The following is a 24,631-nucleotide window of genomic DNA, read 5'->3' as shown; positions in this document are numbered from 1 at the left end:
GCGGTAATGTTGCGTAAAAAAACTTGACGTTTTTCCTCCAACGCAAACACCGTGAGAGAAGATGAGGAGTGAGGAGTGGAAGGAACAGTGGGAGGATGGCTCAACGAAGGGTGTTCTATTGCCCCCCCTACCAGTGTCAGGGGCTCGGGATCCTTCATCTGGGGGTTAGGAGACCGTGGGGATGCAGGGGATGCTGACTGCACTGTAGAGCTGGTGGCTGCAGTACCTCCGGCCACCACTGGGGGCCCGGTGCATGTTCTCCGGGTCTCAGCTGTAATAGAGGCTGGCGAGAGGGGGGGGTCCAGCGCCCGATCTTCCCCATTGTCTCTTCCCTTATCGTGGGGGCCGGGTGCAAAGCTGAGGTCACTCACCCAGGGACGCTCGGAGGCCGACGCTGCGCCATGGGTGAGTCGCTAAGGCCAGGGAAGCAGGGAGCCTCAGAGGAACGCGGCCATCACCTGTCCTGGTCGCGCATGCGCCCCCCTTACCTTTATAAGATATATGTTTTTAGCGCTGCATATTTATTTCTATTTATCATTTTAAGGTGTTGAGGTTTTACCTTTATATGCTGGCTGCTTTTTTTCCACTTTTAATATTGCGTTCACATTTACACTTTATATATACTGTATAATTTATATTTGTAACGGAACCGGACCCTGAATGCACTAGTATTTCCGTTAGACTCTCGCTTCCCTGTCCGAACATTATCCACGGACACCACCGCTGACCATACAGGAAATAGACAGCACCAGACTCTTCTTAAGACAGGAAGTGAGACTGCTTTATTTTAACACAAACACAAGATATACACAGGGTGGGGAAATACAACCAGTAACAGGAAACACATCAGCAGGCTATCCCATCAGGGGGAAGGGCTGCTGGAAACACCCCCCACCAAACCAAGACACACCATAGAACAATGAGATACACCATGTGGCAGTAGACAATACACACACAATAGAACAATGGGATACTCCCAGTGGCAGTAGACAATACACACGCAATAGAACAATGGGATACACCATGTGGCAGTAGACAATACACACACAATAGAACAATGGGATACACCATGTGGCAATAGACAATACAGGAACACATACATCCCATAATAGTTTGCTGTCAAGGAAGACACAATAGAACAATGGAGAAACCACATGACAGTAAACAATGAACAACCCCCACACCCCACCTATACATGTCTACACAATACTAGGACATTCCACCCTGTACGCCTAACAGGCACAGGGTGATTTACACATAAGAGGGATATGGGGAGCTGCAGCAGGGGTCTCCCCACCACTCCAAAGGAGGCTGTGCCCCCCACCCAAAGTCACTCTCCTCACAATATTGTACATTACATACTCCTGGACCCTGCACTATATACTCTGTTGTACATTACATACTCCTGACCCCTGCACAGTATATTCTATGATGTACATTACATTCTCTTGACCCCTGCACTATATACTCTATGTTGTACATTACATTCTCATGACCCCTGCACTATATACTCTATGTTGTACATTACATACTCCGGACCCCTGCACTATATACTCTATGTTGTACATTACATACTCCTGACCCCTGCACTGTATAATCTATGTTGTACATTACATACCGCTGACCCCTGCACTATATACTTTGTTGTACTTTACATGCTACTGACCTCTGCACTATATACTATATAGTGTACATTACATACTCCTGACCCCTGCACTATATACTCTATGTTGTACATTACATACTCCTGACCCCTGCACTATATACTCTATGTTGTACATTACATCCTCCTGACCCCTGCACTATATACTCTGTTGTACATTCCATAGTCATGACTTCTGCTCTCCCCCCTGCCCCCACTGCTATATATACACATAATATGGATTCTCTTTTGTTACACCCATTTCCTCCCAGCTGGACATTTTATATCGGATGATGTGATTGGAGCACTGACTTTTACATGGTGATAATAATGTGATAACATCCTCCAACTTTGGACCCTTAAACAGAAAGTGATAATGAGGGAGGAGTCAATACCCCAATGATGGTGGTCTTCAGGATCAGTCCAGTCTTCATCTTGGTTGTTCTCCCCCCATCCTCACTCTCTGACCTCTGGTGGGGCTCAGCCCCGCTGTTCTTCATGACTAAATCATGGACTAAATAAGGAAGTGCAGTACTTCTTGTGTTGGGAAGATGGCGATGAGTGATAGTTGGGGTGGGGACCCTCGTCCTATAATCCCCTCATCACTGTCCCTCCTATAAAAGACAGTTCTGGTTGTTTCCTCACTCTGTGACTAAGGTCCATGAATAAAGAAATGACCTGGTAGGAGATCAGAGGAGCCATTTCCTAGTTCCCTTGAGGGTGGAATTGTAAGCTCCTCAAAGACCAAGCTGCCTGATGTGGGCGGAGTCCTGGTTTGGGGGAACCAATCAGCTCCTGTCTAGTAATCCTCTTTGTCGTTGTATTTTAGTCCATGGCCGGGAGATGAGGAAAACCTCCGAGGATTGTCTCACTTTGTCTCCAGACTGGAAAGTAGAAGATGAGGACATCACACAGTATAGTCCAGGAGAAAACCCGACTCCTTCCAATGTCCATCCGGCACCACCCAGTGTAGATGGACCATCGGATTCCTTGTATCCTGAGGAACCTCAGACTGTGCGGGACCGGGCCGGCCTTCCAACAGGGAAGACATTCTCCTGTACTGAGTGCGGGAAGGGTTTCCTTTATGAATGCCGTCTTAATGTGCATAAAAGGTCTCACATGGGGGAGAAGCCATATTCCTGTGCTGAGTGTGGGAAATGTTTTTCACTGATGTCCTACCTTTGCAAGCATCAGAGATCTCACACAGGGGAGAAGCCGTATTCCTGTCCTGAGTGTGGGAAATGTTTTTCAGTGAAGTGTAATCTTTATACACATCAGAGATCTCACACAGGGGAGAAGCCGTATTCCTGTCCTCAATGCGGCAAATGTTTTTCGGTGAAGTGTAATCTTTACTCACATCAGAGATCTCACATGGGGGAGAAGCCGTATTCCTGTCCTGAGTGTGGGGAATGTTTTTCACAGAAGTCCAATCTTTATAGACATCAGCAATTTCATACAGGTGAGAAGCCGTATTCCTGTCCTGAGTGTGGCAAATGCTTTTCATTGAAGTCCAGCCTTTACAGACATCAGAGATCTCACACGGGAGAGAAGCCGTATTCCTGTCCTGAGTGTGGGGAATGTTTTTCACAGAAGTCCAATCTTTATAGACATCAGCAATTTCATACAGGTGAGAAGCCGTATTCCTGTCCTGAGTGTGGCAATTGCTTTTCATTGAAGTCCAGCCTTTACAGACATCAGAGATCTCACATGGGAGAGAAGCCATATTCCTGTCCTGAATGCGGGAAATGTTTTTCAGTGAAGTCCCATCTTTACACACATCAAAGATCTCACACGGGGGAAAAGCCATATTCTTGTCCTGAGTGTGGGAAATGTTTTTCAGATAAGTCCAATCTTTACAGACATCAGAGAACTCACATGGGGGTGAAGCCACTTTCCTGTCCAGAGTGAGGGAAATGTTCCTCACTGAAGTCCTGTCTTTCTGTACATCTGGGATTATAAAGAGGTAGACAGATCAGACAGGGGTCAGTACCCCTAGGGGATGGAATGGGGGGAGGGCTATGGCAGATGATAAGAAGGTTCCCATGTTACAAACAACCAGTGGAATTGGTAGCATTTGTAGGAAAATAAAAGATACACAAAATCCGTGTAAACATGGTGTCAGTGAATGAACAAGGTGTCGGTGAATGGACAAGGTGTCGGTGAATGGACAAGGTGTCAGTGAATGGACAAGGTGCCAGTGAATGAAAGTGTTTGTTCACCAATGCCAGAAGTGTGCCCAGCACAATAGGTGAGTTGGAAGGTTTGGTGCATGAAGAGAACTAGGATTGAATTGGTATTGCTGAATCTTGGCTTCATTCCTCACATGACTGGGCCATTCATATTCCTGGCTAGGTTCTCTTTCGGAATGACGGGGGAAATAGGAAAGGTGGTGGTGTCTGTCTCTATGTGAGAAGTGATCTCAGAGCGAGTGTGAAAGAGGACCTAGTTGATGGAGAGTGTGATGAGGCTGAAGTATTATGGGTGGAACCAGGGGCGGACTGACAACTCATGGGGCCCCCGGGCAATAGGGGATCATGGGGCCCCTGTGTCCTTGCCCAAACTCAAAATAGCCCATGAAAAAGGTACCAGGGGCATCTCATGGGGCCCCCTACTGACCCCAGGCCCTCGGGTAGTGCACGAGTTTCCAAATGGTCAGTCCGCCCCTGGGTGGAACTGCACATGGGGGGCGGTACTACAAAGGTCATCATTGGAGTTTGTTATAGGCCTCCCAGTGTTAATGAGGAGGTGGAGACTCAGCTCCTTCCACAGATGGAAAGGGCTGGGACAGTGATAATAATGGGGGATGGTAACTACCCGGAATGGGACTGCAAGCACAGTTAAAGGGTAAAAATTTATAAACCTACTACAGGACAATTTTATGGTCGAGTTCATAGAGGCCCCAACTAGGAATGATGCTCTGCTGGACCTGGTCATCTCCAACCATGCAGAGATTATTACGAATGTCCATATAAAAGAACATCTGGGTAGCAGTGACCATAACATGATTTCATTTATTGTTAGCTGTAAACAGCGAGCACTTACGGGAAAAATAAAAATGCTCAACTTTAAGAGAGCTAATTTTCCAAGGCTGAGAGCTGCTCTCCAAGACTTAGACTGGGAGGGAATATTGACATCGATGAACACAACACAGAAATGGGAGTTCTTCAAAAAGACTGTATGTGACCACACTGCAAAATATATTCCCATGGACAACAAGTATAAAAGGCTACAAATCCAACCTATGTGGCTTACGGCCAAAGTTACAAAAGCGATAGATAATAAGAAAAGAGCTTTTATTAAATATAACAATGAAGGAACGCGATCATCGTTTACACATTACAAAGAATAGAACAGAAGATGCAAAAAGGAAATAAAGGCACAAAAACTGAAAACAAACGACAGAAAGATATCAGGACGACCCCAAAACATTCCTCCAATATATGAATAGTAGAAAGGTCCGGTCCCAGCATGTAGGCCCTTTACAGAACCATCTAGAGGGGGGGGACAAAGAGAAGGACAATGTATGAAATCCCTTCTTCAGCTCTGTGTATACAAAGGAGCATGGGGGGGCTCTTGTCCATAATGGGGGGGTGGTACTGACACCCCCCAGATGATCCACATTGGCTCACAATTGATATGATCCAGAAATATTTGTACAGAATAAAGGTGAATAAAGCCCGTGGACCGGATGGCAGACACCCACGGGGCCTTAAAGAATTCAGCTCTGTCATCTCACAGCCATTGTTTCTCATTGTTAGGGACTCTTTAATGACTGGCATAGTACCACTGGATTGGTGTAAGGCCAATGTGGGGCCAATATTTATAAAGGGGACAAAATCTTTACCAAGTAATTATAGACCTGTTAGTGGAACTTCTATAGTTGGGAAGATACTGGAGAGTTTAACCCCTCCCCCTCCTGAGGATTTACCCCCCTTCCTGGCCAGACCTCTTTTTGCTTTCGGCGCTGCACTAGTTCATCTGATAATTGCGCGGTCATGCAATGCTGCACCCAAACGAAATTTATGTCCTTTTTTTCACACAAATAGAGCTTTCTGTCGGAGGTATTTGATGACCTGTGCGCTTTTTATTTTTTGCGCTATAAACAAAAAAAGACCAAAAATTTTTAAGAAAAAAACAATTTTTTACTTTTGGCTATAAAAATATATAGTAAACTTAAAGTTAGTTATAAATTTAGGCCAAAATGTATTCTGCTCCATGTTTTTGGTAAAAAATCCCAATGAGTGTATATTGATTGCTTTGTGTGATAGTTATAGTGTCTACAAACTATGGGAGAGATAATGGAATTTATGCCATTTTTTTGCTATACAGCACTGCACTTGTGTTACTGACAATTGCGCGGTCATGCAATACGGTACATGAATGAACATGTAACTAAACTCTTCTTTAAACATAGATGAATCTATCCCAATATACAATAAAATAAAAAAATAAATTGTAAAATAAAATTAAAAATCCCAAAAAATTATATATCAAACTAAATGTCCCAAAAAATAAATGTCCAAAATGTCTCTGTAAAGATGTCTTTCCAAATTCCAAAGCAAACTCGTATCATCTTTAATCATCCAGTATGGAAATTCCAAAATTCTTCATGAACCTCAAAAAAATAAACTTCTGATAGTGTATTACCTTTATACTGAACATACATGTAAAATAGTGAAAGAACCGTGTATCATGCCAACTGCATACCGTGAGCTCACACGGGAAAAACAATTCCTCTACCAATATATCAATCTCTGAATATGTAAATACACTCGTGACAAGAATCAGAAGAGTGACCATTCCAAGTCCAAACGATGAAACGTGATCACCTCCAAATAGTGAGGATGGAGAATAACCCAAATCTCTAATAGTGAGCTCTACAAACTCAATAATAGTGAACAATAAAGTGCTCTCCTCCAACTGGTGCAACAATGGATCATTCCCCTCTGGAAATAAATCCCAGGCTTTCAGGGGATAGTCGCACTCTCCAGGCTTCCTAATGTTCCTGTTGGCGCTCTTCCATATTCCTCATAAGGTGAGATAGGAGACAATCAGCGCTATATAGTAACAGAAGTCAATATTTATTGAATATCTTACATTACAATTGAAGAATATCAGCTTCCAGCATTCAGAACAGCTCAGGTGTAGTCCTATGTATAGAGAACCGCATGTTCCCACTTCCAAAATGGCCACCACCACACTTCCGGTTTTGCGTGAGTGCGTTAGACGTTGCATGTCCCAATGTGTTTTGTCACTTCCTGGACTTTTTCACACGGGATCAAGATGTCTGAGAGGTGGTTCCTTATATTCTGTCCCACATCATGGGCAAGAAATCGAATCCGCCATCTTACTATATGGAAAAATGGTGGCATGTATATCTTTATTCCCATTCCCTATACAAGCACTGCAATCCCTATACGAGCACTGCAATCCCTATACGAGCACTGCAATCCCTGTACGAACACTGCAATCCCTATACGAGCATTGCAATCCCTATACAAACACTGCAATCCCTATACGAGTGTTTTAGTCATGGACTTAATCATCCAGTGCTTATCTGTTCCTGTCCTAATTTATGACGCTAGCTTTTGAAATGTGCGCACATTGGAAGGGACTCACGCTGACACACAAGTTCAGTCTATGAATACTTCTAGTTTATTATAATGAGAAAGTGAACTTATATATGCAGAATGATGCGAGAGTCATGTGACAACAGCATACGCATTATATTAGTCTTTGATTGGTCATTTCCACACGAAAACAATCTCCGTCATGGTATAGGTGTGATCTTCTTCAGTCTTATCTCATAGAGAAGAAAAACATTCTTTGTTTCCCAAATCACACGGTGGGAGGGGGTCTGTGTGTGTGAGCAGACATTTCTTAAGCAAGGATTTCTTATAGTACCACAAAGCCCAGCAGGCAGAAAATATTCACACAACATATGTATTAAAGTATAAAAGTAAATATTTATAAAACTTATAGAAATAGCGTATATATATATATATTCAATAGGAAATGAAATAGGCATTTTACCAAATCCATCACAGTCCCCAATTAAAATGACTATTTTCCTCTGTCCCTATAAGACCTCGCTCATCTGTCCTTATGTACCTTGGAACTCTTTTATGCTGCACGTTAGACAGGTGATGACTATTTCATCACCTCCCTTGCCACAGACTTTGTACATAAGGAAGTCAGATGCTATCCCTACAAAATTGTGAGATTACTATTGGCGGGGAGGGACCGTAATGGGGTATAAGGTTTTTCTTCATCTATCATATGGAGATCCTCTTGCTCCTGGTTCAGGAAGATAGGTGTTCTGTTGTCTACAGCTTTGCTCATCAATTTCCTCACACATGGTATAACACAGCATACAACCAGGACCAGGAGAATCAGAATTATTAGTACGGTTACCCCTATTTAGGCAAGTATCTTTTGCCACCCACTCATCCAACTGAAATATTGATCCCACAAGTCTGTGATCCCTGAATTCTTTTTCAACTCAACTGACAGATCTTCCAATTTCTTCATAGACAGAGTAACCTTACCATTCGAGCCAGCATTGTCAGGAATATATGTACAACATGTTCCGGTTCCTTCTATCATTTTACAGACACCACCCTCCTTTTTCTGCTAGAATCATGTCCAGAGCCATTCTATTCTGGAATGTCATGTAGGATGTAGGGGCTAACTGGTCAACGATTCCTTGAAGGGCATCTCTGGTGTAATTCACAAACCTCTGTTGGTTGTAGTATATGTAATTTATCTAATCTACATTTTTTATTAACAGTTATCATGGGAATCAGGAATTCGAAGCCTGCTTTACTTGGTCTCTGGCTTTAAATTTATTAGACACCCCCTTGGGACTCCAATGGCATCTATATACACATGTGGGTCAAAACTACCAGAAGGAGCTTTTCGTTTCCTCCTACGGCCAAGCGTTGGGTCAGGGGTATTTTCTGCTAGGATGTGGAGAGGCATAATGGCCTTTGCAAGGGCATACTCACCAGTCCAAATCCCTTCCAATCTGATTCTAATCTTTTGGTCCCCAGTAATCATCCATGACACATATGTATACCTGGTCACTACTATCGGAACATGCTCGTTGTGTCAAGATCATATAGATTATGGTCATAGCACCACATGGTATCTATACTACAGAAATCAAAGGTGTAAATAGCTACATGAGTGTTGGATGAGTTGTACCAAAATATAGTGGTGTCACCTATTTCGGTGATATCCACCTGTTGAGCCTCTGTCAGACTCATTAGAAAAAGGATATACAACATAGTTGTCATGGTGTAGATGACACCTTTCCCTCAGGGTTCGGGACTTTCTTGCAGTGGGAGGCGTGTATCCAAGTGTTCTTCCTGGCCACCTTCTCAGAAGGGGCTGTGGTCAGCAGAACTTGGAATGGACCATCATATCTTGGCTCAAGGGAATGTTTCCTCATAAATGTCTTTACTAATACCCAATCTCCGGGTAATAGGCTGTGAGTTCCTGTATCTGACTCAGGATCTGGAATGGAGAAAACACTTGGACATGGATATGGGTTAATTCACGTGATAATACAGTCACATAATCAGTTAACACATCACATTGTAATTGCAACTGTTCTGGAAAATAACAACCAAGTCTGGGGGCTGAGCTAAACAAAATCTCATAAGGGGATAGGGAGTGTTCTCTCTTGGTGTGTATCTGACACTAAATAGGGCAATAAACAGACTGTCTGGCCAACTCATGCCAGTCTCTTGGGCCATTTTTTAGCATTCTTTCTATTTTTCACTACTTTGGGGGTGATAGGGGGTATGGAACGCCAGAGTGACTCCTAATGCCGCCCATATTTCATTGCTTACTGAAGCTGTGAAGGCGGGGCCCTGGTCACTCTCTATCACCTTTGGAAGCCCATATCTGCATACAACCTCAGTGAGGAGTTTCTTCGCAGTTGTTTTAGCAGTCATGTTAGTTACAGCAAAGGCCTCTGGCCAACTGGAAAACATGTCCAACACCACTAGGGTGTACTCAACCACCCACTCTTTGGCATCTGGATATGGTCAATTTGTATCCTATGAAAAGGGTATAGGGCAGGGGTGGGCAAACTTTTTGACTTGAGGGCCGCAATGGGTTCATATATTGGACCCGGGGGCCGGACCAAGAGTAGATGAATGATGTGTATGTGTCATCCATAGTAAGTATAGTAATATTCCCCCATAGTAAGCATAGTAATTAATCCCCCATAGTAATTAATCCCCCATATAGTAATTCATCCCCCATATAGTAATTCATCCCCCATAGTAATTCATCCCCCATATAGTAATTCATCCCCCATAGTAATTCATCCCCCATATAGTAATTCGTCCCCCATATAGTAATTCGTCCCCCATATAGTAATTCGTCCCCCATAGTAATTCATCCCCCCTATAGTAATTCATCCCCCATAGTAATTCATCCCCCATATAGTAATTCATCCCCCATAGTAATTCATCCCCCACATAGTAATTCATCCCCCACATAGTAATTCATCCCCCATATTAATTCATCCCCCATATAGTAATTCATCCCCCATATAGTAAGTTCCCCATATAGTAATTCATTCCCCATATAGTAAGTCCCCCATATAGTAATTCATTCCCCATATAGTAAGTCCTCCATATAGTAATTAATTCCCCATATAGTAAGTCCCCCATATAGTAATTCATTCCCCATATAGTAAGTCCCCCATATAGTAATTCATTCCCCATATAGTAAGTCCTCCATATAGTAATTCATTCCCCATATAGTAAGTCCTCCATATAGTAATTCATTCCCCATATAGTAAGTCCCCCATATAGTAAGTCCCCCATATAGTAATTCATCCCCCATATAGTAAGTCCCCCATATAGTAATTCATCCCCCATATAGTAAGTCCCCCATATAGTAATTCATCCCCCATATAGTAAGTCCCCCCCCTGTGTCAATTCACTTACCTTTGGTCCGCGCGTTCCTCTCGTATTCCCGCGCCGTTCTGGTCTTCAGGGAGGACTGTGAGAGGAGTTCGTCACGCTGCCCCGCCTACATCCTGGCTGCCCCGCCTACATCCTGACAGCTGCAGAGTCCTGACGTCCGAGAGGAGGGAGGGGGGCGGCCATCCGAGAGGGGGGGCGGCCATCCGAGAGGAGAGGAGGGGAGAGGAGGAGAGGAGGGAGGGGAGAGGAGGAGAGGAGGGAGGGGAGCGGGCGCCCGGCACACAGGAGAGCCGCATCTAAATTTGTAAAGAGCCGCGGCTTGCCGACCACTGGCCTTGCGGGAGCCTAGCTCCGCGGGCCGGATTAAAAGGTCCGCCGGGCCGTATACGGCCCGCGGGCCGTAGTTTGCCCATTGCTGGTATAGGGGTTTGGCCAAGTGTTTCTGTAGTGTCTTCTCTGTGCGTCCCGGATTGCATTTTTGGACAGATGGCACATGTTCTGCAAAAATTGTTCGTCAATGTGGTGATTCCAGGCGCTATATCGTACTTGTTGATAAAAGAGTTCATGAGGCTCTTTGACAGATGGGCTGCTCCGTGTGCCCACTGGACTACAGCTGGAAACATATTCTTGGGTAAACAAAGCCTCTTGTTGCACTCAAACAGACCGTCTTTGAGAATAGCTCCTCTCCATCTCCAGCTTTCTTTTTCTTCTGAACTTGCTGCTTCTTGGAATTCCTTGAGGTAGCTTCTGTCCACAGGTATGGTCTGTAAGGTGAATATTGGTTCCCACTCTCCAGTCACCTCTCCTTCCATTTCTGGTGATCCCATGGCCGCTCGTTTTGCCGCCAGATTATTGCCTTTGGCTTCTGAAGAGTTTAATTTCCCATGAGCTTTTACCTTCAGAATAGCCACTTGAATGGGTAGAAGGAGTGCTTCCAGCAGTTGTCCAATGGCTGCTCCATGTCTTTTGGACGTACCTGCCGCAGTCATAAATCCTCTTGCCTTCCATGTGGGTCCAAAGTCATGGGCCACCCCAAAGGCATATCTGGAGTCTGTGTAGATATTGGCCCTTTTTCCTTCCACCATCTGGCATGCTGTTGTAAGTGCTTGAAATTCAGCTCCCTGTGCAGATATTGCTGGCGATAGGGCTCTTGCCTGTAGGACTGTGTCTGCAGTAGTGACTGCAAATCCTGTGTAATATGTGCCTCCATCGTCTGCATATCTGGAACCATCAACAAAAAAGGTGAAGTCTGGGTCCTGCAGTGGTGTTTCACTCACTGTGGGGAGATGGAAGATTTCCATTTTCATCACTTCAAGAAAATTATGAGGCTCAGTGGCTCCATCATCCTCTCCACTTTCTGCATTACCTTCATTACCCCCCTCAGCAATTGGGAGGAGAGTGGCCGGATTCAGGGTTTGGCAACGTAGGAGAGTGACATTATCAGGAAATTGGAGGGAACACTGTAGTCTAAGATGCCTCGTTGTGGACAAATGTTTAGGTTGGACTTGGTTTAAAATGGCAGCAATGGCATACGGTGCCAGAAGAACAAGTTCATGTCCCAGTACGATATCAGAGGTCTTATCCAGCAGAGCTGGAGCAGCGAAAACTGCACGCAGACACGAGGGTGCTCCTCTAGCCACTGGGTCCAAACGGCATGAGTAGTAGCCTACAGGTCGTAGGCAGTTTCCGTGGGTCTGGGCCAATACTCCTGTGCCATGGCCTTGGCGTTCAGACACGAACAGTTTGAAAGGTTTCTCGTAGTCTGGTAGACCTAGGGCTGGGGCTGAAGAAAGTAAGCGTTTTAGAGCCAAAAAGTTGGAGGCGGCCTCTTCGGACAGATGGAAGGGCTCAGACTTGAGAGCATCGTAGAGTGGTTGCATAAACCAAGAAACATCAGGAATCCATGACCTACAGTAGGATATGAGGTCAAGAAAGGCATGGAGTGGCTTCTGGCCTAAAGGGAGTGGCAAGTTCTGTATGGCCTTAACTCTTTCCTCCGTAAGATGCCTTGTTCCATGTGAGAGGCAGTGGCCCAAGAATACGACTGTTGTAGAGCACCATTGCAACTTCGGTTTAGAGGCCTTACAGCCTTGGTGTGCCAAGTAACATAGTAAACTCTCTGAGGCTTCTTCAGCCGTGGGCAGGTCATCAGCACAGAGGAAAAGTCATCCACATATTAAAGAAGGACCACTGCCGAATGTTCCTTTTGCCACGTGCCCAGTATGGTGGTCATGGCTTTGGCAAACTGGCTCAGGAAATTTTGCGCCCCCTTGTGGCATAACTGCCCAGGTGTATTGCCGCCCCTCATGGATAAAAAAACGAAGAAATATCTGCAGGGAAGATACACGGTGAAATACTTTGCTGTTGGAGATACCCCTGTGAGTAAAGTGTGGGGATTTGGAACGATAGGTGTCTCTAAGACAGTGGCTTCATTCACTGCTCAGAGGTCCTGTACCATCATGTACTTCTCTGGTTCTCCTTTGGGTGTCTTCTTTTCTTATCGGGAACAAAAGTGTATTACATGGAGAGGTACAAGGTATGAGTGCACCATTTGCCACAAGGGACTTGACCTGCTTCGAAATGGCCTTGGATTGCGCTGGTTTCAGTGGGTACTGTGGTTTCCTGGGTAGGGGAGCTCCAGGCTTCAGTTCCACCATAATTGGGGGTACCTTTTAAACGTCCAATATCTTCGGGTCCTGTGGACCATAAACAACTTTGGATTCTGCTCAGCACATCCGGTGCTACGTAGAATGTACCATTGACTTGTAAGACCGGACACACTGGGTAGAGGCGGCTCACTCGAGGCGCTGGCCTTCCATTTGTCTAATTTGGTGTACCAATATGGCCGCCTCCAGGAAGTGTACTGGGCTGGGCAGGAAGGGACAAAGCAGGAGCAGCAGGATGGCTGCCATCAGGAAGTGTACTGGGCTGGGCAGGAAGGGACAAAGCAGGAGCAGCAAGATGGCTGCCATCAGGAAGTGTACTGGGCAGGGCTGGGGTGGTGGGCATAAAGTAGGCGTTAGATGAAGGGCAGGGCTGGGGTGGTGGGCATAAAGTGGGCATTAGATGAAGGGCAGGGCTGTCCCTCCCCTCCTCCACCCCACATTCCAACATAGGGCGGTGGTTTTAGCACGCTTCCAATTACAATTTTGTGATACACATACATTATACAATCGCCTTTTTCTTGAATTTCTTCTAACTATCCTTTATGCAACGCTTTTACAGTTTTGTACCAAACTTCTGTCACGTTCAGCAAACCTTTATCACATAACATTCCTCTCTGTTCCTACAATGATTTATGCCAGTCCTGACCTTCAGCTTACAAACTTTCGCTACTTTAGATAACTTTTTAACTGCTTCACTTCCTTCACACCTCTTCACAATATGACATGCCAGTAATCCTTTTCAATATATAACACATTAATGGTACACATAAACAGTTTTTTTTTTTTTTTTTTTCTCTGTAGCAATACCTGTTTTGTCCACTACTCTTTGTGGATAACTTTGGCTACATTATACCAAGCTTCTTGCTGTCTTCAGCAAAATTCTTTGTCAACTAAGACATCTTTCTTCTCCTTTTTTTTTTTTCTTCGCCATTCTTTTGGCTGTAAACGACCTCCCTTATCTGTGATTCCACATACTTTCACTAACTTAACTAATCCCTTCACATACTGCTCCCCCTCCCTCTGTGCAACCAGGTCACGTGCTAACATTCCTTTCTAGGGGTCTTATCAGCGTCTGACCCATCTCCTCCTGTCTCTGGTCCTTCCTAACAAAAATCTAAGACACTTCACAGGCTGCTGTCCAGACTTTCCTTAACCCTTAACAAACCCCAACCTTCTGTTATGAATGGCAAACATTAACTCACAGACACACATTTAGGACATAACATAGCAGTCTATCTTGGTGGGCTATGAGTACAGATCACTGAGTAAATCTTCGTAACCCACACAAACAGTTACGGCACCCACTGCCACACTACCGTGACGCGTACCCGACACCTCCTCTCTTGTGGTCAACACACAAGGTTACCACACACCCAAGAGAAATTATGTGTCAAAACCCTCAGTAGGTCCACTCCTCTTCCACCTCAAGACTGATACATAAAAACACACAACAGAGACCCAGGTAAAAGATAAGCACATGCAGGTAAAAATGAAATAAACTCCGGGCAAGCAAAGTTACCTGCCTTTAGTGACCTTTAGCAGCCGTACTAGGCACAGGTATGAATCAACAACAAAGACAGGATAAGCAATGGTAAGATAGCAAAATATATCTTACCATGCTCCAGAGGTGATCAATCTCCGTCCCATCCAGTTTGACTGACACCTAACGCCCTTTCAGGTCGGCTGGCTGCAGGTTAATGACCCGGAGTCCTGGATTTCGGCATCAGCTGATTTAGTAGAGGACTAAAAATGTCCGGTGCTTATCTGTTTCTGTCCTAATTTATGACGCTAGCTTTGGAATGTGCGCACACCGGAAGAGACTCACGCTGACACACAAGTTCAGTCTATGAATACTTATAGTTTATTATAATGAGAAAGTGAACTTATATATGCAGAATGATGCGAGAGTCATGTGAGGACAGCATAAGCATTATATTAGTCTTTGATTGGTCATTTTCACACGAAAACAATCTCCGTCATGGTATAGGTGTGATCTTCTTCCAGGCCTTATCTTTTAGGAAAACATTCTTTTGTCTTCCAAATCACACGGTGGGAGGGGTTCTGTGTGTGTGAGCAGACATTTATTAAGCAAGGATTTCTTATAGTACCACAAAGCCCAGCAGGCAGAAAATATTAACACAACATATGTATTAAAGTATAAAAATAAATATTTATAAAACTTATAGAAATAGCGTATATATATGTATTCAATAGGAAACGAAATAGGCATTTTACAAAATCCATCACATTACCTTCCTTTACCCTCATCTCAGCCGGGACAGCGTATTACCTTCCTTTACCCTCATCTCAGCCAGGACAGCGTATTACCTTCCTTTGTCCTCATCTCAGCCGGGACAGCGTATTACCTTCCTTTACCCTCATCTCAGCCGGGACAGAGTATTACCTTCCTTTACCCTCATCTCAGCTGGGACAGAGTATTACCTTCCTTTGTCCTCATCTCAGCCGGGACAGAGTATTACCTTCCTTTGTCCTCATCTCAGCTGGGACAGCGTATTACCTTCCTTTGTCCTCATCTCAGCTGGGACAGCGTATTACGTTCCTTTACCCTCATCTCAGCCGGGACAGCGTATTACCTCCCTTTACCTTCATCTCAGCCGGGACAGCGTATTACGTTCCTTTACCCTCATCTCAGCCGGGACAGCGTATTACCTCCCTTTACCTTCATCTCAGCCGGGACAGCGTATTACCTTCCTTTACCTTCATCTCAGCCGGGACAGCGTATTACCTCCCTTTACCCTCATCTCAGCCGGGACAGCGTATTACCTTCCTTTACCCTCATCTCATCCGGGACAGCGTATTACCTTCCTTTACCCTCATCTCAGCCGGGACATCGTATTACCTCCCTTTACCCTCATCTCAGCCGGGACAGCGTATTACCTCCCTTTACCCTCATCTCAGCCGGGACAGCGTATTACCTTCCTTTACCCTCATCTCAGCCGGGACAGCGTATTACCTCCCTTTACCCTCATCTCAGCCGGGACAGCGTATTACCTTCCTTTACCCTCATCTCAGCCGGGACAGTGTATTACCTTCCTTTACCCTCATCTCAGCCGGGACAGCGTATTACCTTCCTTTACCCTCATCTCAGCCGGGACAGCGTATTACCTTCCTTTACCCTCATCTCAGCCGGGACAGCGTATTACCTCCCTTTACCCTCATCTCAGCCGGGACAGCGTATTACCTCCCTTTACCCTCATCTCAGCCGGGACAGCGTATTACCTCCCTTTACCCTCATCTCAGCCAGGACAGTGTATTACCCCCCTTTGTCCTCAGGCTCAGTAACTGGTGGAATAGGTTTTTATCACGTTGGGTATTTGTTTGTCTATCAGGTTACCTGTAGTTGACAGCCGCAATTTGGCAACAGGATTTCTCTTTGTGGCTCCTGAGGACCGAATAGAAGGATCCCGCAGCTTCCATGTCTATGTTTATTCCCTGAATTTGTCGGCTTGTTGCTCCAGTTTCCAGTATGAAAGGACAGGTTCCCCCTTTATAAGGGATGACACTACCTACCTTCAGTGTATCATGTTGGTGAAGCCTCTACCTGGTCTTCGGTGCACTCTTTATGATGTTACCAGGTGGATGTTGGAGTCACTAAGGACTCTTCCCTTTGGACACATTGGTTTTTGCAGGCTGCTGCATGAGGTTCTTTCCTATTTCTGGTTGTTTTTGGGACCTGTTGGCTTGTTGTCCTCCCCTCATGTTCTAGGTGGGACATCCCTGTTAGTAAGGAATGTAAAAGATGTTCTGTGTCCTGTGATGTGCGACAAAGAAAATGACATTTTTTGGTTTACCTGTAAAATCCATTTCTTGGAGTCCCTCAGGAATCCCAGAGATCCGTCCCCTCCTGTTATGGGCTATGGCTTGATACAAACCTTTCCTATGTCGGAGATCTGCTCTACAAGGGGACGTCCTGTCTATTGTTTGCCAATGTCCGATCACCTGTAGGTGGGCATAACAGTGTTAGGAAGGATTTATAAAGATGCTTCGTGTCCTGTGATGTATTCCAAGAAATGGATTTTACAGATCATTGATGCCATTTGTTACTAAGAGAAAGGCTGGACTAGGCAGTCATATATTTCTGTCCCCCTTGGTGGGAGTGGAGGTGACCCCTCTATAAGGATCTACAATCCATACACACCCAGCACAAGGCCGGGGTCACACTACCAGACGCTTCTCGGGGCTGCAGTTCCTCTGAGCTCCACAAGGTGGGGATCTCACTTCTACCCAGACAGGAAGTCTCTATGGAAGACAGAAGGGAAGTGATGTCAGGTACAGACAGGAAGTAGAGAGGAGACATTGCTGGAAGTGGCAGCAGAGGAGGTAATAAGATGTTATGTTCTATTTACACCCAGTTACCCCCGTCATGTCCATCCTCTTTCTCCATCATCATGTCCGCCCTCTTCCTCCATAGTCACGTCCATCCTCTTCCTCCATAGTCACGTCCGTCCTCTTCCTCCATAGTCACGTCCGTCCTCTTCCTCCATAGTCACGTCCGTCCTCTTCCTCCATAGTCACGTCCGTCCTCTTCCTCCATAGTCATGTCTGTCCTCTTCCTCCATAGTCACTGTGACGTCTTTTATCTCCAGCAGATGATGATACACACATATATAGTGTGGGAACCCAGATTAACCCCTTCAGGGGCAGAACATTCCCCCACTTCCGGGGCCGGAACATTCCCCTCATTGTGGAGAGGTGTCACCTTCTCACCTCATCAGTCTATACTAATGGATTTTATTACTTTAGTTAGTGGCGGGGGATGGGGGGATATTTAGGGGATTGGAATATCTATGTCTTTGTTTCATAAGATCCAAATAGGAAGAAAGAGAGAAAAATGTCATTTGTAGTAAATGTCCTGAAAGCATATTTCTCCGTAATGATCCCAGTCTCAGATATTCATCCTACAATGTGATCAGTAAAGGCTATGGAGGTTACGGAGATTCCTATGACATCACACTGACCTCACAGCTCCTCCCCCCAATGTCCCTCCATCCAGAGTCAGAATCCTATGACATCACACTGACCTCACAGCTCCTCCTCCCAATGTCCCTCCATCCAGAGTCAGAGAATCCTATGACATCATACTGACCTCGACCTCACAGCTCCTCCTCCCAATGTCCCTCCATCAAGTTCTTTCTTCTTTTAACCCATGCTCTTAAATGTGGGCAGACACTTTGCATCCTCAGAACCAAAGTAGAACTGTTGATCCTTCATTCTATGTAATGATGTCGGAGTTCATATACCAAGTCCTGAAGTGGGGCTTCAATAAAACACAGACCTGACCAGAGAGGTGAGGAGGATTCTGGGAATATCATTTGATGTGACTATTTGTGTTCAGATGTAGAGTTTTCCTCCTGTGAAGTCTGGAGATCATATGACATCACATTGCCTCCACCTCCCTCCCTGATAGAAGAGAAAAAGAAGAAGAAGATTCTAGAAGTCACCAGAGAGATCACTGAGCTGCTGACAGGAGAGGTGAGCGGTGCCGGGAATTCTGGGACATTCTCCAGTAACAGACAAGGGATGTGTCTGGATGGTGACTGTATCATTGTGTGTGTCAGGTTCCTATAAGGTGTCAGGGTGTCACTGTCTATTTCTCCATGGAGGAGTGGGAGTATTTAGAAGGACACAAGGATCTCTACAAGGACGTCATGATGGACAATCAGCCGCCCCTCACATCACCGGGTAAGAGGAGACTTTATTGTAAAGGAGAGAGCAGTACGGAGGATCCACCTAGATCCCCCATCATCTGATAAACACATAGAAACAATGGATTCAGTCAGTGTGTGTGTTTCCTACAGATGGATCCAGTCATGGGAACCCACCAGAGAGATGTCCCCGTCCTCTGTATTCCCGGGATTCCACACAGGAAGGTCACACCATCCCTCACCATCATCAGGTAGATGAGGAACAATCACTGATAGTATCATTAGGATCTGTACATTATCTGCATTGTTACCATTGATGTCATTTTATTATATATTCAGAGTGGAAACCTGAGAGATCCTAAAGTTGAGGTTAAAGAAGAGATACAGTTGTGTCCAAAATTATTCAACCCCCAATGCTGTAAAGGGGTTTAGGGACTATAGTGTACATTTGGAATTGTATTCAGAATCAAATCCTACAAGGACGTTGTAACTACCCAAATGCAACTAAAATGACATCAATTGTTTATGTAATACAGTAGTAAATGGTTCTTATGTGGTTTCTTCATTGCCACAATTATTCAACCCCTTAAAGACTACCACTCTGAAGAACAGAGGTTCATACAGGTGCTTTCCATCAGGTATTGAAAACACCTGTGGATGTCACCGAGCAGCAATCAAGCATAATAAGCACCAATTAGGCAGCTTTAAAATGACTGTGATACTCAGCTCCTTCTAGACATTTACTGGTGTGGTTACAAACATGGTGAAGGCAAGAGAATGGTCCAGGAAGACAAGAGAAGAGGTGATTTCTCTTCACAGGAAGGGCAATGGCTATAAGAAGATTGCAAAGATGTTAAACATACCAAGAGACACCTTAGGAAGCATCATTCGCAAATTCAAGGCAAAGGGCACTGTTGAAACGCTACCTGGTCGTGGCAGAAAGAAGATGCTGACTTCGACTGCTGTGCGCTACCTGAAGCGTAGAGTGGAGAGAAGTCCCCGTGTGACTGCTGAGGAACTGAGAAAAGATTTGTCAGATGTGGGTACAGAAGTTTCAGCCCAGACAATAAGACGCACACTGCGTAATGAAGGCCTCCGTGCCAGAACTCCCAGGCGTACCCCCTTGCTGTCTCCAAAGAATAAGAAGAGTCGACTGCAGTATGCCAAAAGCCATGTGGACAAACCACAAAAGTTGTGGGATAGTGTTCTGTGGACTGATGAAACAAAATTAGAACTGTTTGGGCCCATGGATCAACGCTATGTTTGGAGGAGGAAGAACAAGGCCTATGATGAAAAGAACACCTTGCCTACTGTGAAGCATGGTGGAGGGTCAATCATGCTTTGGGGCTGTTTTGCTTCTGCAGGTACAGGGAAGCTTCAGCGTGTGCAAGGTACCATGAATTCTCTTCAGTACCAGGAGATATTGGATGGAAACGTGATGCAGTCCGTCACACACCTGAGGCTTGGGAGACGTTGGACCTTTCAACAGGACAATGATCCCAAGCATACCTCCAAGTCCACTAGAGCATGGTTGCAGAGGAAAGGCTGGAACATTTTGGAGTGGCCATCGCAGTCACCAGACTTAAATCCGATTGAGAACCTCTGGTGGGACTTAAAGAAAGCAGTTGCAGTGCGCAAGCCTAAGAATGTGACTGAACTGGAGGCCTTTGCCCATGAAGAATGGGCGAAGATACCCGTAGATCGCTGCAAGACACTTGTGTCAAGCTATGCTTCACGTTTAAAAGCTGTTATAACTGTAAAAGGATGCTGTACTAAGTACTAAGATTGAATGTCACTTGGGGGTTGAATAAAACTGATAATGCTGTGAGCACAGAAAAGACATTTGTGGTTATTTCATTATAACTGTTATGTTATATTTGTCTGACCTACAAGTGCCTCTTTAATGTAAATGTAAGCAAGATGACTGAATGATCAAAAGCAATGTCAAACTGGCCAAAACACTCAATTTCAGTGGGGGTTGAATAATTTTGGACACAACTGTAAAAGAGGAGGAGGACGAGGATGGGGGGATGGAGGAGTCAGAGCTTCTAGAAGAACACAAAGATCTGTACCAGGACACCATGGTGGAGTCATCCAGCTACAGGAACCCACCAGAGAGATGTCCCCGTCCTCTGTATTCCCGGGATTCCACACAGGAAGGTCACACCATCCCTCACTGTTACAAGGTTGGTGGGATGCAGCATCCAGAGCATGGACTCATGGAGATGTGTGGATTTTTTTATGTGATGTAACAATATTAAAGTTTATATCTTAAAGATGATATTTTCTTTTCTTCCGTTGGTTTAGGGTGAAGATCTGATAGATATAAAAGTTGAGGTGAAAGCAGAAGAAGAAGAGGCGTATGTGAGGGATGATCAGCAGTCTATGGAGGAGGATGGAATAACGGGGACATTTATAGAGGAGGACACTCCTACAGAGATCAGCACAGGTGGGTCATGAACACTAAATCCATTCCTCCACCCATACTGCTCACTGATTGGTCCAGAGTAGGGCGGGGACTGGGTGATATCAGCCTGTAATCCCCTGGTCACTTTCCTGAGCTGTGTTCCCCGTCCTGTATTCCTGGATTTCTCTCGGATAATCTTCCTTCTCTGTGCTGCAGACACAATTTATGTATCTAGACTGGATTTATGGAGGTTCTGGGGTTCAGCTGGCAGCAAAATGTTGATTTTCACCATAGATGTCTATGGGTCCAGCAAGATCTCTGACAGAACAATTCTCCCAGGGTTCCTTGCTCTGTGGTCTGCTGGCTGTGCCGGGTGGAGGGATATGTCTGTATTGTCTCAGACCCAAGTCACTGAGTGCAGTTTCAGGAGATGGGAGGCAGCGGTGTGGGACCTCTGCAACTTGTCTACAGTAAACAGATACAGATACAGTCCACAGATAACTACCAATATTATGAGTCCTGACCCTTACACTGTATAATTTATATTGTACATTACATACTCCTGACCCCTGCACTATATACTCTATGTTGTACATTACATACTCCTGACCCCTGCACTATATACTCTATGTTGTACATTACATACTCCTGACCCCTGCACTATATACTCCCATGTTGTACATTACATACTCCTGACCCCTGGACTATATACTCTATGTTGTACATTACATACTCCTGACCCCTGCACTATATACTCTATGTTGTACATTACATACTCCTGACCCCTGCACTATATACTCTATGTTGTACATTACATAGTCCTGACCCCTGCACTATATACTCCATGTTGTACATTACATACTCCTGACCCCTGCACTATATACTCCATGTTGTACATTACATACTCCTGACCCCTGCACTATATACTGATATATATACAAATATAAATATATCATTCTGATACTATATAGTCCTATCTGCTGTATCTTATACAATATGTTGTACATTCCTGAGTCCTGACTTCTGCTCTCTATTTTCTACCCACTGCTATATTTACACATAATATGGATTCTCATTGTTACACCCATTTCCTACCAGCTGGACATTTTATATCTGGTGTTTTGATCGGAGCACAGATTTTTAATGAGGGTGGAGTCAATACCCCAATGATGGTGGTCTTCAGGATCAGTCCAGTCTTCATCTTGGTTGTTCACCCCCATCCTCACTCTTTGACCTCTGGTGGGGCTCAGCCCCGCTGTTCTTCATGACTAAATCATGGACTAAATAAGGAAGTGCAGTACTTCTTGTGTTGGGAAGATGGCGATGAGTGATAGAGGGGGTGGGGACCCTCGTCCTATAATCCCCTCATCACTGTCCCTCCTATAAAAGACAGTTCTGGTTGTTTCCTCACTCTCTGACTAAAGTCCATGAATAAAGAAATGACCTGGTAGGAGATCAGAGGAGCCATTTCCTAGTTCCCTTGAGGGTGGAATTGTAAGATCCTCAGAGACCAAGCTGCCTGATGTGGGCGGAGTCCTGTTTGGGGGAACCAATCAGCTCCTGTCTAGTAATCCTCTTTGTCTTTGTATTTTAGTCCATGGCCGGGAGATGAGGAAAACCTCCGAGGATTGTCTCACTTTGTCTCCAGACTGGAAAGTAGAAGATGAGGACATCACACAGTATAGTCCAGGAGAAAACCCGGCTCCCTCCAATGTCCATCCGGCACCACCCAGTGTAGATGGACCATCGGATTCCTCATATCCTGAGGAACCTCAGACTGTGCGGGACCGGGCCGGCCTTCCAACAGGGAAGAGCTTCTCCTGTCCTGAGTGTGGAAAATGTTTCAATTCTAACTCTGAACTTAATGTGCATAGAAGATCTCACACAGGTGAAAAACCGTATTCCTGTCCTGAGTGTGGGAAATGTTTTTCACAAAAGTCTAATCTTCAAACACATCAGAGGCTTCACACAGGTGAGAAGCCATATTCCTGTCATGAGTGCGGGAAATGTTTTTCAGGAAAGTCACACCTTTACAGACATCAGAGATCTCACATGGGTGACAAGCTGTATTCCTGTGTTGAATGCGGGCAATGTTTCTCAAACAAGTCTTCTCAATTTAGACATCTGAGATTACACACAGGTGAGAAGCTGTATTCCTGTACTGAGTGTGGGAAATGTTTTTTTAAAAAATCAGAACTTGTTATACATGAGAGATCTCATACAGGGGAAAAGCCATATTTCTGTTCTGAGTGCGGGAAATGTTTTTCAAAGAACTCCAATCTTTACAGACATCAGAGATCTCACACAGGGGAGAAGGTATATTACTGTTCGGAGTGTGGAAAATGTTTTTCAGATAAATCCAGTCTTTATAATCATCAGAGATCTCACACAGGTGAGAAGCCATATTCCTGTTCTGAGTGTGGGAAATGTTTTGTTCAAAAATCTGCTCTTGTCAAACACCAGAGGTCTCACACAGGGGAAAAGCCTTACTCCTGTCCTGAGTGTGGGAAATGTTTTTCAGACAAGTCAAATCTTTACAAACATCAGAGATCTCACACGGGGAAGAATCCACTTTCCTGTCCTGAGTGAGGGAAATGTTCCTCACTAAAGTCCTGTCTTCCTGTACATCAGGGGTCCCACACAACCCTGGAGGTGTATTAGTGCCTTGAGTGCGGGAAATGTCTTCTCTATGAATGTTGCTGGACATCCCAGCTCTCATGTGGGGAAGAAGCACACCCTGATATATACCTCAGATATACTCCATGGCTGATCTTCATCATGGAAGAAACAGTTCATATGATCATAGGTCCCCAAAGACATGGATGAAGTGTGGGACCAGGTTAGCCATTGATGGCAGAAAAATAAAAATGGAGTCCTGACCTGTCATTGGCTGAGTACAATTTGTGGTGGGAGATTTCACAAACACTTAGAGGTCAATTTTTAATATTGGGTTTATTAAATGTGACCAGAATTCACCCCTCTGTGACAAATTTCGCTCCAATTCACAGAGATTTTCTCTGATCATCAGATCCATCTAGTGGCTTTCCTTATGAAAGTATTTCAGGAAAATACAGCATTATCACCACTAGATGGAGCTGGCCATCATAGGAAATCACTGGGTTAATGATCGGCTTCTCACCTGGACACTGCATATAATAGGCCAGGTGGGGCAAGCTCTGTCCTGTGTGGATGTATCCATATGTCTCTCAGAACATGGGGGAGCACAGACACGTGGCCGTGCTGTGCTGTACTCCCAGGGTGTCTGTGTCCCTTGGACACAGCGTATCCCCAATCAGCAGATGGGC

The 24,631-nt window shown here is 45.0% G+C and overlaps 1 protein-coding gene and 1 long non-coding RNA gene across 2 annotated transcripts in view; one reads left to right on the top strand and one right to left on the bottom strand.

Annotated features, from left to right (window-relative positions):
- The window catches only part of LOC149441814 (uncharacterized), a 91,168-nt gene extending 66,956 nt beyond the window's left edge, over positions 1 to 24,212 (top strand). Inside the window, exons 6-7 of the mRNA XM_089656859.1 lie at positions 2,472 to 3,532; positions 22,872 to 24,212. Of these exons, the coding sequence (XP_089512985.1) occupies positions 2,472 to 3,532; positions 22,872 to 23,915 (2,105 nt within the window). The 3' untranslated portion in view covers positions 23,916 to 24,212. The remainder of the gene's footprint in view (positions 1 to 2,471; positions 3,533 to 22,871) is intronic.
- On the bottom strand, positions 15,092 to 17,449 carry LOC149441815 (uncharacterized). The gene is made up of 3 exons (XR_016307291.1): positions 17,147 to 17,449; positions 16,785 to 17,025; positions 15,092 to 15,314 (listed from the first exon to the last, which is right to left on the bottom strand). It is a non-coding gene; the product is annotated as an uncharacterized LOC149441815 (long non-coding RNA).
- Positions 24,213 to 24,631: the final 419 nt, after the last annotated feature.

Source organism: Staurois parvus, unplaced genomic scaffold (genome assembly GCF_062004578.1).
Source record: "Staurois parvus isolate SC_StPar_1 unplaced genomic scaffold, SC_StPar_1.0 ptg000942l, whole genome shotgun sequence".
Classification (NCBI taxonomy): domain Eukaryota; kingdom Metazoa; phylum Chordata; class Amphibia; order Anura; family Ranidae; genus Staurois; species Staurois parvus.
This window is presented reverse-complemented; position numbering and strand designations above follow the sequence as displayed.